The 12,853-nt window shown below is 45.5% G+C and overlaps 1 protein-coding gene across 1 annotated transcript in view; it reads right to left on the reverse strand.

The window, feature by feature from the left end:
- SDC3 (syndecan 3) overlaps positions 1–12,853 on the reverse strand; it is a 544,130-nt gene that overhangs the window by 80,766 nt on the left and 450,511 nt on the right. The window contains exon 4 of the mRNA XM_086956820.1: positions 5,193–5,779. Within this exon, the coding sequence (XP_086812946.1) occupies positions 5,193–5,779 (587 nt within the window). The remainder of the gene's footprint in view (positions 1–5,192; positions 5,780–12,853) is intronic.

A 12,853-nucleotide genomic window follows, 5' to 3' on the forward strand; every position in this document is an offset into this window, starting at 1 on the left:
GGCTGAAAACGATCCTGCAAAGGTGAAATAGAGAGACAGGAAGTGTGGGGTGGTAAAAGGAAAAGGCATGACATTGAAAAAAGACTAGGCAGCACCTGTACTCGGGAACCGCAACATACAGCAGCACTAGCAGCTGGCATCTAAGAAATACTTTGGATCCTGTGCTTATTTTTTCTCTAATTAATCACTGGAGCACACATCCTAACTGATCATCATCCTCTCACTCTAAAGTAAGCGTCTGCAATTACAAATTTACCTCCTCTATAACTCAACACCCACGGATCTATGATGTTACAACGCGTTATTTTACAACGCATGCTGTAACATCGCAACTTTTACAACGCAGGTTCCATTACAACGGATGTCATTACAACGCAGGATATTACATAGCAGATGGTATTACAACGCATACCATTACATCGTAAGTATAGGTAAGTTTAATTTATTTTAAAAAATGAAATTAAGTTAATTTTATTAATTTTATTTTACTAATATAATTAAAATAATTTAAAAATGTAATTAATATAATTTATTTAAATAAGTTTAATTTAATTTTAAATAGGAATTAATATAATTTAATTAAATTAATATAATTTTATTAATTTAATTTAATAAATGTAATACTAGTAATTAATTAAATATAATTAATTTAATTTAATAAATATAATTGTATTAATCTTAAAATTGTAATTAATTTTATTAAATAAATTTAATTAATTTTAATTTAATTAATTATTTTAATTTAATTAAAGTCGTACTTTAAAAAAAGAAACCCTAAAAATACCCCTGAACCCCAAAACCCAAACCCTGCCCTAAAACCTAAAAACACCCCTGTACCCCAAAACCCAAACCCTGCCCTAAAACCTAAAAACACCCCTGTACCCCAAAACCCAAACCCTGCCCTGAAACCTAAAAACACCCCTGTACCCCAAAACCCAAACCCTGCCCTGAAACCTAAAAACACCCCTGTACCCCAAAACCCAAACCCTGCCCTAAAACCTAAAAACACCCCTGTACCCCAAAACCCAAACCCTGCCCTGAAACCTAAAAACACCCCTGTACCCCAAAACCCAAACCCTGCCCTAAAACCTAAAAACACCCCTGTACCCCAAAACCCAAACCCTGCCCTAAAACCTAAAAACACCCCTGTACCCCAAAACCCAAACCCTGCCCTAAAACCTAAAAATACCCCTGTACCCCAAAACCCAAACCCTGCCCTAAAAACACCCCTGTACCCCAAAACCCAAACCCTGCCCTAAAACCTAAAAACACCCCTGTACCCCAAAACCCAAACCCTGCCCTAAAACCTAAAAACACCCCTGTACCCCAAAACCCAAACCCTGCCCTAAAACCTAAAAACACCCCTGTACCCCAAAACCCAAACCCTGCCCTAAAACCTAAAAATACCCCTGCACCCCAAAACCCAAACCCTGCCCTAAAACCTAAAAATACCCCTGTACCCCAAAACCCAAACCCTGCCCTAAAACCTAAAAACACCCCTGTACCCCAAAACCCAAACCCTGCCCTGAAACCTAAAAATACCCAAACACCCCAAAACATATACCTCAGTACCCCAAAACATATACTCCTATACTCATATTAATTTAAGTAATTTTTAAAATAAGTATATTTAATTTATAACATTAAAAAACATAAATAAATATATTTATTAATAATTAATATTAATTAAATTAATTAAATAAAATTAAATAAAATTTAAAAAAAATTAAATACTTACCAATACTTACGATGTAATGGTATGCGTTGTAATACCATCTGCTATGTAATATCCTGCGTTGTAATGACATCCGTTGTAATGGAACCTACGTTGTAAAAGCTGCGTTGTAACAGCATTACGATGTAAAAGTTGCCCACACATCAGCATATTTTCCTGGTTAAAAATGTGTGTACAATTTAATACTGAAACAGCCTATGCAAGAAACAGGTCACTGCCAATGACATGGGTGCTAGGTATGGCTGTATTTACATGTTACATGTAGTTAAATATTTTGGATGCCCCAAGCAATGTGTTTACAGTTGTAGTGGGTCACTATATTTATGCGGTATACTGCATGGCAGTATGTTATGTTATGTTATAAAATCTTATAAAGCGCACAGCTGCCCCAGCGAAGTGGCGTCCCGGCGCTGAATATAATAGAAAGAAACAAAAACTGGGATCAACAATCTAGGCAGCAGAAAAATAAGTTTTTTCAAAGGAAATAAGTATGTTTTAATGGCTTTCCGGAATTCACACAGACCTTCCAGTTCCCGAATGTGGACTGGTAAAGCGTTCCAAAGTTTTGCTGCTAGAACGCAGAAGGAGCGTCCGCCAGCTCTAATTCGATCGAACCGGGGTACTTCGCCCAGGTTTTGACCAGCCGAGCATAGTGCCCGCGAAGGAACATACATGTTCAGCAGAGTACCAAGCATTTTGGGGGTAGCAAGTCTTAAGATTTTAAACGAAATGCATAAGGTCTTAAACTGTATCCGCTGAACTACCGGAAGCCAGTGAAGTTTGCGGAATGTGGCAGAAGTTGGGGCTAAAGTATTATCATACCCACTGCATTGACCTACCCTTTTTTGCAAGGGACATGTATAATTACAATTCTTAAGTCCACTTAAACATACCTCCCACTGTAAGTATATGTAGAATTAAGAATCTTAATAAAATATTTACCTTGCGATATAGGGGTAGGCGATACAGTTAATAAAATAAAATATGCCGATATTGTTCACTTAGAAATAGCGACAAACAGTTGTTTCATTGATACGTCTACGCTCACCAAGTCATGATGGTTGGCCGTCTCAGGGCTTGCAGCACTGGAAGTATTATATAAATATTACATTGTCTACAGACTATGCACTTCTATCCAGCAGAAGTACATCATGTACACATGAACAGAGCATCCAGCCACTCATTGGAGTCTGACTGCACAATGCTTGATAAAAACTTTACACGATGTTCCATACATTTAAGTGCCTAGATGCTCTAAATGCATGACACTTAACATGGTCGTAAAAATAAATAAATATTTTTTTTTAAAAGAACAATCCTGATCTATCTGTTTTGTTGAAACATGTTTGGCTCTCATTCTACCAGCCTGTTTTCCTGTAGAACCCTCAATATCTAAAAGTAGATTGAACTTTACAGGAGCGAACCTTTTAAAAACCTCCACTGCTCAGTGACCTGAACTACTGAAGTTATGCCTGGGTTCCGGTGAGGTGTTCCCTCCACATGTGCACTACTGTGCATGTGGTGCATATTATATCATTTAAGTACATATTAATGCTGGAAGTTGGATTACTTAGAGACATGATCCTTATAAAATAAAGCAAACAATAGCATTAGGTGAGAGATGAATACTCAAAGGTAGGAAGGGTAAGCAGTTCCTAAAAAGATGGGTTAATCTACTCAGGTCGGAACAGTTCCAAAGAGTCAGCAGGGAGCGCGACTCTTTAGAAACAAATGTCCTCACACAACTAGGTAGGTGTCATGCTTCATCATTGGGCTTTTTCTCCACGTCCGGCTGGCGCTTAAGAGATGAATACTCCCCTTCGCTGATCCAAGATGTGATTGACAAAAGTCTCACAGTAATGACTAAACAAAAGTCTCACAGCAATGACTAAAGAAGGATAACCTACACAAGCGAATGGCCTAAGGAGGCTGACTCCAAGTCCACCCTGCAAATTGTAAACCGGTCATTAAGAAATGCACTGTCAGGCAGAACTAAAACTAAAAGACATCCATACTGCTCAGCTCTCCCAGTTTTAACATTTCTATGAGCCATTGATGCACATAAGGCCTACACATGTCAGTAATATTCATGGCCACTGCCAAGACCCCCAAGCCTAGTAGGATCCGCTACAGGAGACTACCTGAACCTGCCTCAAGGTTATCCGTGCTCAACTTCTGATTACAGTCAAACTGTTTGTTTCTTCAGGTGGAGACCCTGCAAAGACTCTGAAACCTGCAGGAAATGACCTGTGTCTGTATCATAATTGTCCTTGGACTTCATCCTAAAACTTATCTGAATGTGGTCAAGTTGCCTATCTCTTCTGACTCAGCCCATGTCAAGATCGGCAAACTCGCCAGGTCCCACAACAGTAGACTATCCAATACCTGAAGATCAGAATACCCTATGGTTATAAATAAGCTCAAACAAGCTGCTGGTCTTTTCTGGCTGAGCCCACACCAAGACAGCCAAGCCCATTCTAAGACTCCAGTTTGGCCCAGGAACCGGGGAACACTAGCATCTGCATTAAGGCTATCCTTGAACACTCATTTGGGAGGGGGGTGGTGATGAATAACTCTGCAGGACAAGGGACATGTTTCTTGGGCTTGGGGAGGATGGGAGTGCCTAGATATCCCTGCTGCTTGTGCTGTCCAGCGCCTTGAACTGCTCCCCCAAGTATGGGGTGTAGCAGTTTTGTGTTCTGCAACATACTGTGGCTGTGATGTTGCCATACTTCTACACTTCTTTTGTTCCGACGAATATTTGGCTGCATGCTAACAGAGGTACACACCACTGTGCTAACTGGCTCTGCATCTTTGCTTTTTAGAGGTGTTTAGATGCAGTTTTTTTAGATCACTTTACTTTTGAAATACCGTATCTACCTTCTGTGCTCTCCACTTGAGGCTACTTACGGAGTGTGCCCTCTTCTTCACTCACAATGACTTCTGTCCACACGTGGACCACAGACTGAGCATCTCTAAAGAACATACAAGTTACAACAACTGCCTGAATTTTAACTACTTTGCCCATCACCCCTCCCAGTGCCTCTTTGAGAGGCTGGCTTGCTACAAGTACCGCCTTCATTTGAACTCTCATCACTTGTGCAATGCTGGAGGAGCGCCACCAAAATGTTCACCCTGAGTTTGGACTGTGCATCTCTGAATGACACACCAGCTAGGAGTACAGCATCCATATAGGCCACTCTCACAAATTCTCTCTGAAAGACCTGCTGTCAGTGAGTATTGTGTGACCGTAAAGCCCACTCACCTGTGCATCTATGAAGGGCCCAATGGCTGCAATTACTGCCTGCATTGAAGTCCCTCTTCCTGTTGCTTTGTTGTAGCACTAACCACCTACAGGTACTGTCTGCATTAAAACCCCCCTCCTGTGGATAAAAAAATAGTTTGAAAAATGTAACTTATTTGAAAGCATGCATGCCTCACGAGGCATCAGACTTACCTGGGGTGCTTCCGTGGTCGCCAATGTGGTTGTGGTGCTGGGCGCTGTGCTCCTTTCTATGACTGACGTGACCTCTTGGGTTCTGGAGGTTGTGGGTTTGGGGATGACCCGTGGCCGTGGTTTGCTAGTGGTGATACGCATAGAGGTAGCTGCTTCCAATAAGCTTTCTGTCACTTCTTCACTGATTGTGTTCAATTCAGGTGTAGTTGGCCTAGTCATTGACACAGTGACAACAGGAGGCAGCACCCGCCGGACGGTGGTGGGTTTGACTGTGGTCGTGGTTGGGGAAATGGGGGCAGAGGTGGCTACAGCCACTGGTGCCGCAGCAGTCGTGGGGGCTGGGGTGGCAGGTGTGGTGGTTGCCACTTTGTGGCTTGTTATGACTGGCACTGAGGTTCCTCTCACTGTGAACGGGGGGATGGTTGGTCGCCCATCCGTGACCAAGTCCTCAAAGGGTAGCATTTCAAACGGAGTCACTACAGGCTGTACTGACGTCACAGGAAGCACGGCTGGTGTGGTAGACAATATTTTAGTAAACTCTGTCGTGACTTTCACCTCTGTATCCACTCCAGATTCCAGTTCAAAATCTGAAAAAGAAAGAAAAACATCAATTGAAGCACAGAAAAGGCAGACGTTCAATAGTTCTATTGCGATTTTGTTTGTAGAATATCTCAATAAAAATGATTATCCCTTAGAGAGTAACATGCAGTAATGGGATTCGGACCCCTTAAGCAACACACCCCATAGACTGCTTTATTAATGGATTTCGCACCACATAAAAAAAGTTGAAGGAGTGGGTACTAAACTTTGCAACTTCGAAGAAAACTCAAATTATTGTTCCAGTACAAGGGCAATATTATTTTAAACATTACTTTATTTTCCTATGTACTCATCCTTCGAGGCTGTTCAAACATCTGGTTAATAATCCATCAAAACACAAGCTTAAAGCATTTTCAAGCAAGGTAATCTATGGATAAATATGGTTTTTCTATTCAAAACAAAAAAAGAGCAAGCACAAATGTGCAGGGGTGTGGAATTTAACAAAATATCTGCTTGTCCATGGGAAAGGTACCTTCATAAATCTACTTATCCTATAAAAAAGTCCAATTGTCCCTTTGGTGCCACGTAATGCGGCTATATTAATCTTGTTATTAAAGAGCTCTGATAGTAACCTCTCTGATTATGCCAGGGCCCATGCTATAGTAGGGTATGAATTCTAGCAATGCCTGCATTATGCCACCTTTCCACAGAGCTACATGTTGGGGCTGGAGGTAGCGTAGAGCAATAGTTCCAGGGTTGGAAAGCGCTTTGGAGTCTGCAAACCTTGCATGTTTTAGGGGGTTTCACCAGCTTTTCTCTAATATTTTCCCACACTGAGAGAGGCAGGCAATGTACTCCTGACAAGGGTAGAAATAAAACTTCTTCCATGGTAGGGAAAAGTGATTGGAAGGAAAGTGAACTTGTAAACGCTCAACAGATTTTCACATGAGCGAAATCTACACATGTATGCTTGCTCATGCTAAAATGCAGTTCACAAATATTTTTTTTAGGAATGCGATTTCCTGGCCTACTTCTATAAATTATTATGAATTCATGAAAGCTGTAAATCTGCACTAGTGCAAGGGCATATACCTTGAGTGCACTTCTGTTACTTCATTTAAGAATTGGACCCTTAATTAGGTCTCGAGTTTACCAAGATTTTTTCTTTTTATTAAAATTCTACCTCTCCATATCTATTTATCTATCTATAGACTGGCTTTAGTATGAGGGACAACATTCTGCTCTTTCACAAGGAGCATATAGGCACAAAAATAGCTTTGTTTAGTGCCAGAGACTATTGTGGCAATGTTTGATTTTTTGACACCAAAAATATTATTGCTTTTTGCCAATGTTTTTTATAATGGCGAGAGCCTGGCAGCTCCCACAACAATAACGTTTTATAAAAACCATGTCAAAACAAGACACGCATTGACAAAACTAAAAGGCAGACCGTCAATATCAGGTTTATTGGCTTTGTCAATGATTTTTTGTTTTCAGGTTTCCCATAATCTTGTTGAAACTGTTTGCACTGATTTTCCATTATGAATATTTTTGGGGAATACTAGCATGCATTAACACATTTTAGTAGAAGGATGCTTCAAAGAAATAGTACCTGAAATTTCACAGTAGTTTAGCAAAACGTTTTTGCCTAGTATCATGTTTCCTTGAACATTTAATTTGAAAGCAAAGACTCATTAATTCTGCATTTTTATACTGGGACCAATGTCAGCAGGGCAGTCGAGCTTACATTTCCTTAGAGCGCTCACCCTAATAATAAAGGCTTTGCCTTAATGTCCTATCAATACAAGTTCAAACAACTTTAACGTATGGACTCAAATATGACCCTAACTGCAGACAATGCCCTTCCCTGATCCATAATGTGGTACTGTAAACTGGCAGCCAAACGGTTTGTACTGGAGGGGGTTAGGCCTACTTGTCCCAAGGCCAAAATAAACATGAAAACCTGTTGTCCTTTACCCCAAGCAATATGTCCTGGGAGTCGGACTATAGGAATTCCAAACCTCTGCATATGTTTAGTAAATGGTCTTTCTACCTGTTTGAAAGCCTTCCTACTAGGGGTGGGTGGTAAACACTGTTCATCTGGCGAAGTTTGCAGAGTTTTGCCAACTCAGCACTCCACTTGGAGCATGGCATTTCCGAAAAACACCGCCAACCGTTTTGTGGTTGAGGTTTTTCTCGCACGCGGCTCGTAAACGGTAAATTGGCAAGCGAGAAAATCGAGAGCTAGACCGCCTTCTGACGAGATTTCTCAACACGGTCAGACGGTCGCGACTGGTCTGACCCGCTTGAGTTGAGAAAGCTGCTGCTTGCGGTGAGAAATGTGCTGCTCTAGTAGCAGAAAGAAGCAGCATCCTCCGTCGTGCCACATGGTGCCGTTCACGCTGATTTTAAAGCACAGGACAAGCTCCCCGCGCCCAAAAGTCAGCGAAGGTGCCGCAATTCCATGGAGTGTAGCGGAGACTATGGGTTACTCCATGGAGTAAAACTCTGCGAGTTCTGCCCACCCCTACTTCCTACAACCTTGGTACATTCATACCCGGTTGTGACCTCCAACATCAACACTCAAGCAAGGTGCCACATCCCTCACCACAGCCACCCTCCTTTTCAGCCTGTGGTAGGAGACTGACAGGCAAATACAGAGTTTTACCACAAATCTGGTTCCTTTAAAAACCGTCAGGATTGGTGAAGAGTCGGTCAAATGGCAGACAAGCGTAACAAATGATCGACTTGGCTCCAGCCTCACCAAAAATATGTTTGTTTTCCAGGTTATAACCTAGTCTGCTTCTGGCAAAAAGACAGGATCTCAGAGTACTCTTCAAACGGTGACAGGTGAAGACTACAATTACTTTGGCTCCTACGATTTACACCAACAAATAACTCAAATCAGGCCCTTACTGTGGGTCCTACTGGCCATCTGCTCTCTTGAGAAGGCACTAAATTGTAAGTGGACGTGTACCCCAACCTATCAAGCAGGAGTGGCCCATGCAGGTAAGAGCAGTGGGGAGGTGGGACCTGGTTGGGGGGGGGGATTCGACAGCCGACCACAGGGGAAAATTAAAGAAATAATTAATTTTCTGTAGTCGTCTGTCAAAATCCCCCCCCCCCAACTTGGCCCCACCACTCTTGCCTGCACAGGCCACTGCTGCTATCACGTAATAGTTTGAATCTACAACTACCTGGAGAACAACAATGACAGCAACACTACCACCCTGCTGGACAACCTCGGACTCAAGCAACTGGTGAACACCCCCACCCACTACGCCGGACACACGCTTGACCCCGTCTTCTCCTCCAGCAAGGACATCGCCTTGAGCCACTCCACCGGACTCCACTGGACAGACCACGACACACCGCCACCCGCAACAGGTTCCCCGAAGGAGCTGGAACAAGATCACCTCCGACCAGCTCTCCACATCCCTGAACCTGAATCCTCCCGCCAGATCAACGGACCCCAACCAAGCAGCCGACAGCCTCAACCAGTGGATCACCAACTGCGCTGACGACCTCGCACCCCTGAAAAACCATCCCAGCAGGCCCGGCAGCAAGAAAGCTTCCTGGTTCAACGACGATCCCAAGAACTCCAAGAAGAACTGCCGCACCCTCGAGAAAGCCTGGCACAAAGACCAGACTACAGACAACATGACTGCCCTCAAGCACGCCACCCGCAAACACCACCAGCTGATCCACACCACCAAGAATACAGCATTCAAGGAACGACTAGACAACAACTCACACAACAGCAAGGAACTCTTCAGCATCGTGAAAGAGCTCTCCAACCCCAGCGCCAGAACCAACGACATCACCCCCTCGCAAGAACTCTGCGACTCACTCGCCTCGTTCTTATACAGCAAGATCGCCGACATACACAACAGCTTCGGCACACAGCCCACGCACCCAACCACCGAACCGATGCCACCCACCACCACCCTCCACGCCTGGACCCTGGTCAGCACCGAAGACACCATCCACACAATGAACACCATCCACTCCGGAACACCAACCGACCCATGCCCCCACCACGTCTTCAACAAGGCCGCCTCCGTCATCGCACCCCAACTCCGAGACGTCATCAACTGCTCCTTCAATACCGCCACCTTCCCGGAGAGCTGGAAGCATGCCGAACTCAGCGCCCTCCTGAAGAAACCATCAGCAGACCCCACCGACCTCAAGAACTACCGCCCCATCTCGCTCCTCCCTTTTCCTGCCAAAGTCATCGAGAAGACCGTCAAAAGACAGCTTGCTGCCTTCCTCGAGATGCACGGATCCCTCGACCCCTCCGAGCCAACCACAGCACCGAGACCGCCCTCATCGCAGCCACTGACGACATCCGAGCCCTGCTCGACAATGAGGAAACAGCTGCCCTCATCCTCCTGGACCTCTCCGCAGCGTTCGACACTGTCTGCCACCGCACCCTAGTACAACGCCTCAGCAACATCGGAATCCAAGAGAAGGCTCTGGAGTGGATCATCTCGTTCCTCGCCGGAAGAACTCAGAGAGTCCGCCTCCCCCGTTCAGATCCGAGGCCACCGAAGTCATCTGCGGCGTACCACAAGGATCGTCGCTCAGCCCCACCCTCTTCAACATCTACATGAGCCCCCTCGCGGCCATCGCACGCCAAAACAACCTCCACATCATCTCCTACGCCGACGACACTCAGCTGATCCTCTCCCTCACCAACGACCCAGCCACCGCCAGAACCAACCTATACGAAGGGATGAAAGACGTAGCCGAGTGGATGATGAACAGCCGCCTGAAACTCAACTCAGACAAGACGGAAGTCCTCATCCTGGGACCATCTTCCTCCACCTGGGACGACTCCTGGTGGCCCCCTGCCCTGGGCAGCGCACCCAAACCAATGGACCACGCACGCAACCTGGGCTTCATCCTGGACTCCTCCCTCTCGATGACCAGACAAGTCAACGCCGTCTCATCTTCATGCTTCAACATCCTACGCATGCTCCGTAAGATCTTCCGATGGATCCCCACCGAAACCAGGAAGACGGTCACCCAGGCACTCGTCACCAGCCGACTGGACTACGAAAACACCCTCTACACTGGAACCACAGCCAAACTACAGAAGAGACTCCAACGCATCCAGAACGCCTCCACACAACTCATCCTGGACATCCCCCGTCACCGCCACATCTCCGGACACCTGAGAGACCTGCACTGGCTCCCCGTCAGCAAGAGAATCACGTTCCGACTCCTCACCCACCCACACAAGGCTCTCCACGACCTGGGCCCCAGGTACCTCAACAACCGCGTGACCTTCTACACTCCCACCCGCCAGCTTCGATCGACCAGCCACGCCCTCGCCACCGTTCCGCGGGATCCTGCCTTCAGGCAAGCTTGCATCCATGCGGCGAGTGCGGTCTCACCGCATATGCCTGACGGACATGTGCGGAGCGAGCCGAGCGTTACATGAAGAAGGCGGTCAGTCCACGGGGTGCATTAATTGCTGGTGTCGGTCGTGGGGTGGCCAGTCTTGTAATCCCGTGCACGGTGTTTGCGAGTCCAGTGCTTGGGGTGCCTCGGCTTCAGAGGGTTCCAGTCGGAGAGGGGCGCCTGGCAGATGCCCTCCTTCCTGGGTGAGTGTGGGTGCTGTGCATCTGGTCCGAGCCTGGGCAGTGAGGGGAGAGCCACCCAGCCACTTTTGGCTGCAAGTTCAAATGCGAGCTCTGACAGCCCTCGTAGATATATCAATCTGCCGTCTGTGCTGCGGGGGAGGGGGGGGGCGCTGGCCCATAGGAGAGGAGGGCTCAGCTTCACACACCCCCTTTTCTCCAAGTTAATAAAAACAAGCATTTGCAATGCAATAGTTCTCGCATTATTAAAGTTTGAGCTATGTTGCATTATTTAGCAATGCTAATAACTCAAACTTTAATAATGCGAGACCGATTGCAATGCAAATCCTTATTTGTCCTGGTTTCATTATTTTGGTTTTGTTATTCCCAAGAGAAACCTGGTGCAGGACCCCCACCCCTGCATGCAAAGTTGTATTTCCTAAAAAGCCAAAACTGGCTGAAGGTGTCAAACCTGACTTAGGGCAACTAGCCAACTCAGATGAAAATGGAGAAACAAAATCAATGTTTTAGGGTGACTATCCTAAGGAGGAGAGCGGGGGTGACAAGAGGAAAAATTTGGATGTCTGAGGCACAAATTATAAATGTTAGACTGCAGGGTGCAGGGTGCAGTCAGGCAGAGTGAGTGTTTCATTTCACATAAGATGTGAACTAGTGGTATGTGGCCAATAAAACCACCTTAACGGAGATCTGCATTCCCAACCTTTGACATTCCAAGAAAGGTCTATATACTGCTTGAGCTAATGAGCAAGCAGCAAACTAGGCAGTTCCAATGCATTTTTAGGTCGAGCCTAGCAGTATACAGTGTATGGCCATTACGGACGTCCATCGATTTTGGTTGGCTCCTTCATGTGCTTTTCATTAATCCTATGTTTTCATTGGTTTATAGCTTACATTTATCCCCCCTTATGCTGGATTGGTCACGCCCTGAAGACTGCGCCTGTTACATGCATTATTTCACAATGGGCCATATAGGTTAGTGTTGCACACTACTTGTTTTGTTAATTTCCGGCTCAGCAGCGTGCACTCCCTGCAGCCTTGCCGTGAAGCGCATCCATGCCTGAGACAAGCTGTTTATTACCAAAAAGCTGTGATGATGCGTTGAAGGTGGAGGGGAGTTTTATATTGCAGCATGCAGCTGTTGTTCGTTTGTTTGAAAAGCTCCCCTGTCCTTAATCTTGTCAAGGTCGCCCAGTAAGTCGCAGCTGCTTCTCTGGTCCTGCCAGTAAATCCTCATTCTATGTCCTCTAGACCGTGCTTCTAGCTGTTTCTCTGGTCCGATTGTTAATTCCTCATTCTTAGCCCTCTATACAGTCCCGCTAGCTGCTTCTTTGGTCCCAGTGGTAATTCCTCATTCTGTGTCCTCTGCTACTCTGGTACTGTAGGTAATTCCTCATTCTAAGTCCTCTAGGAAGTGCTGCAGCAGTATCTCTGGGCACAGTGATAATTTCTCATTCTCAGTCCTGTAAGCTGTGCTGCTAGCTGCTTCTCTGGTCCTGTCGGCAACTCCTCAATTTT

Source organism: Lissotriton vulgaris, chromosome 2_1, assembly GCF_964263255.1.
Source record: "Lissotriton vulgaris chromosome 2_1, aLisVul1.2, whole genome shotgun sequence".
In the NCBI taxonomy this organism is placed as follows: Eukaryota; Metazoa; Chordata; class Amphibia; order Caudata; family Salamandridae; genus Lissotriton; species Lissotriton vulgaris.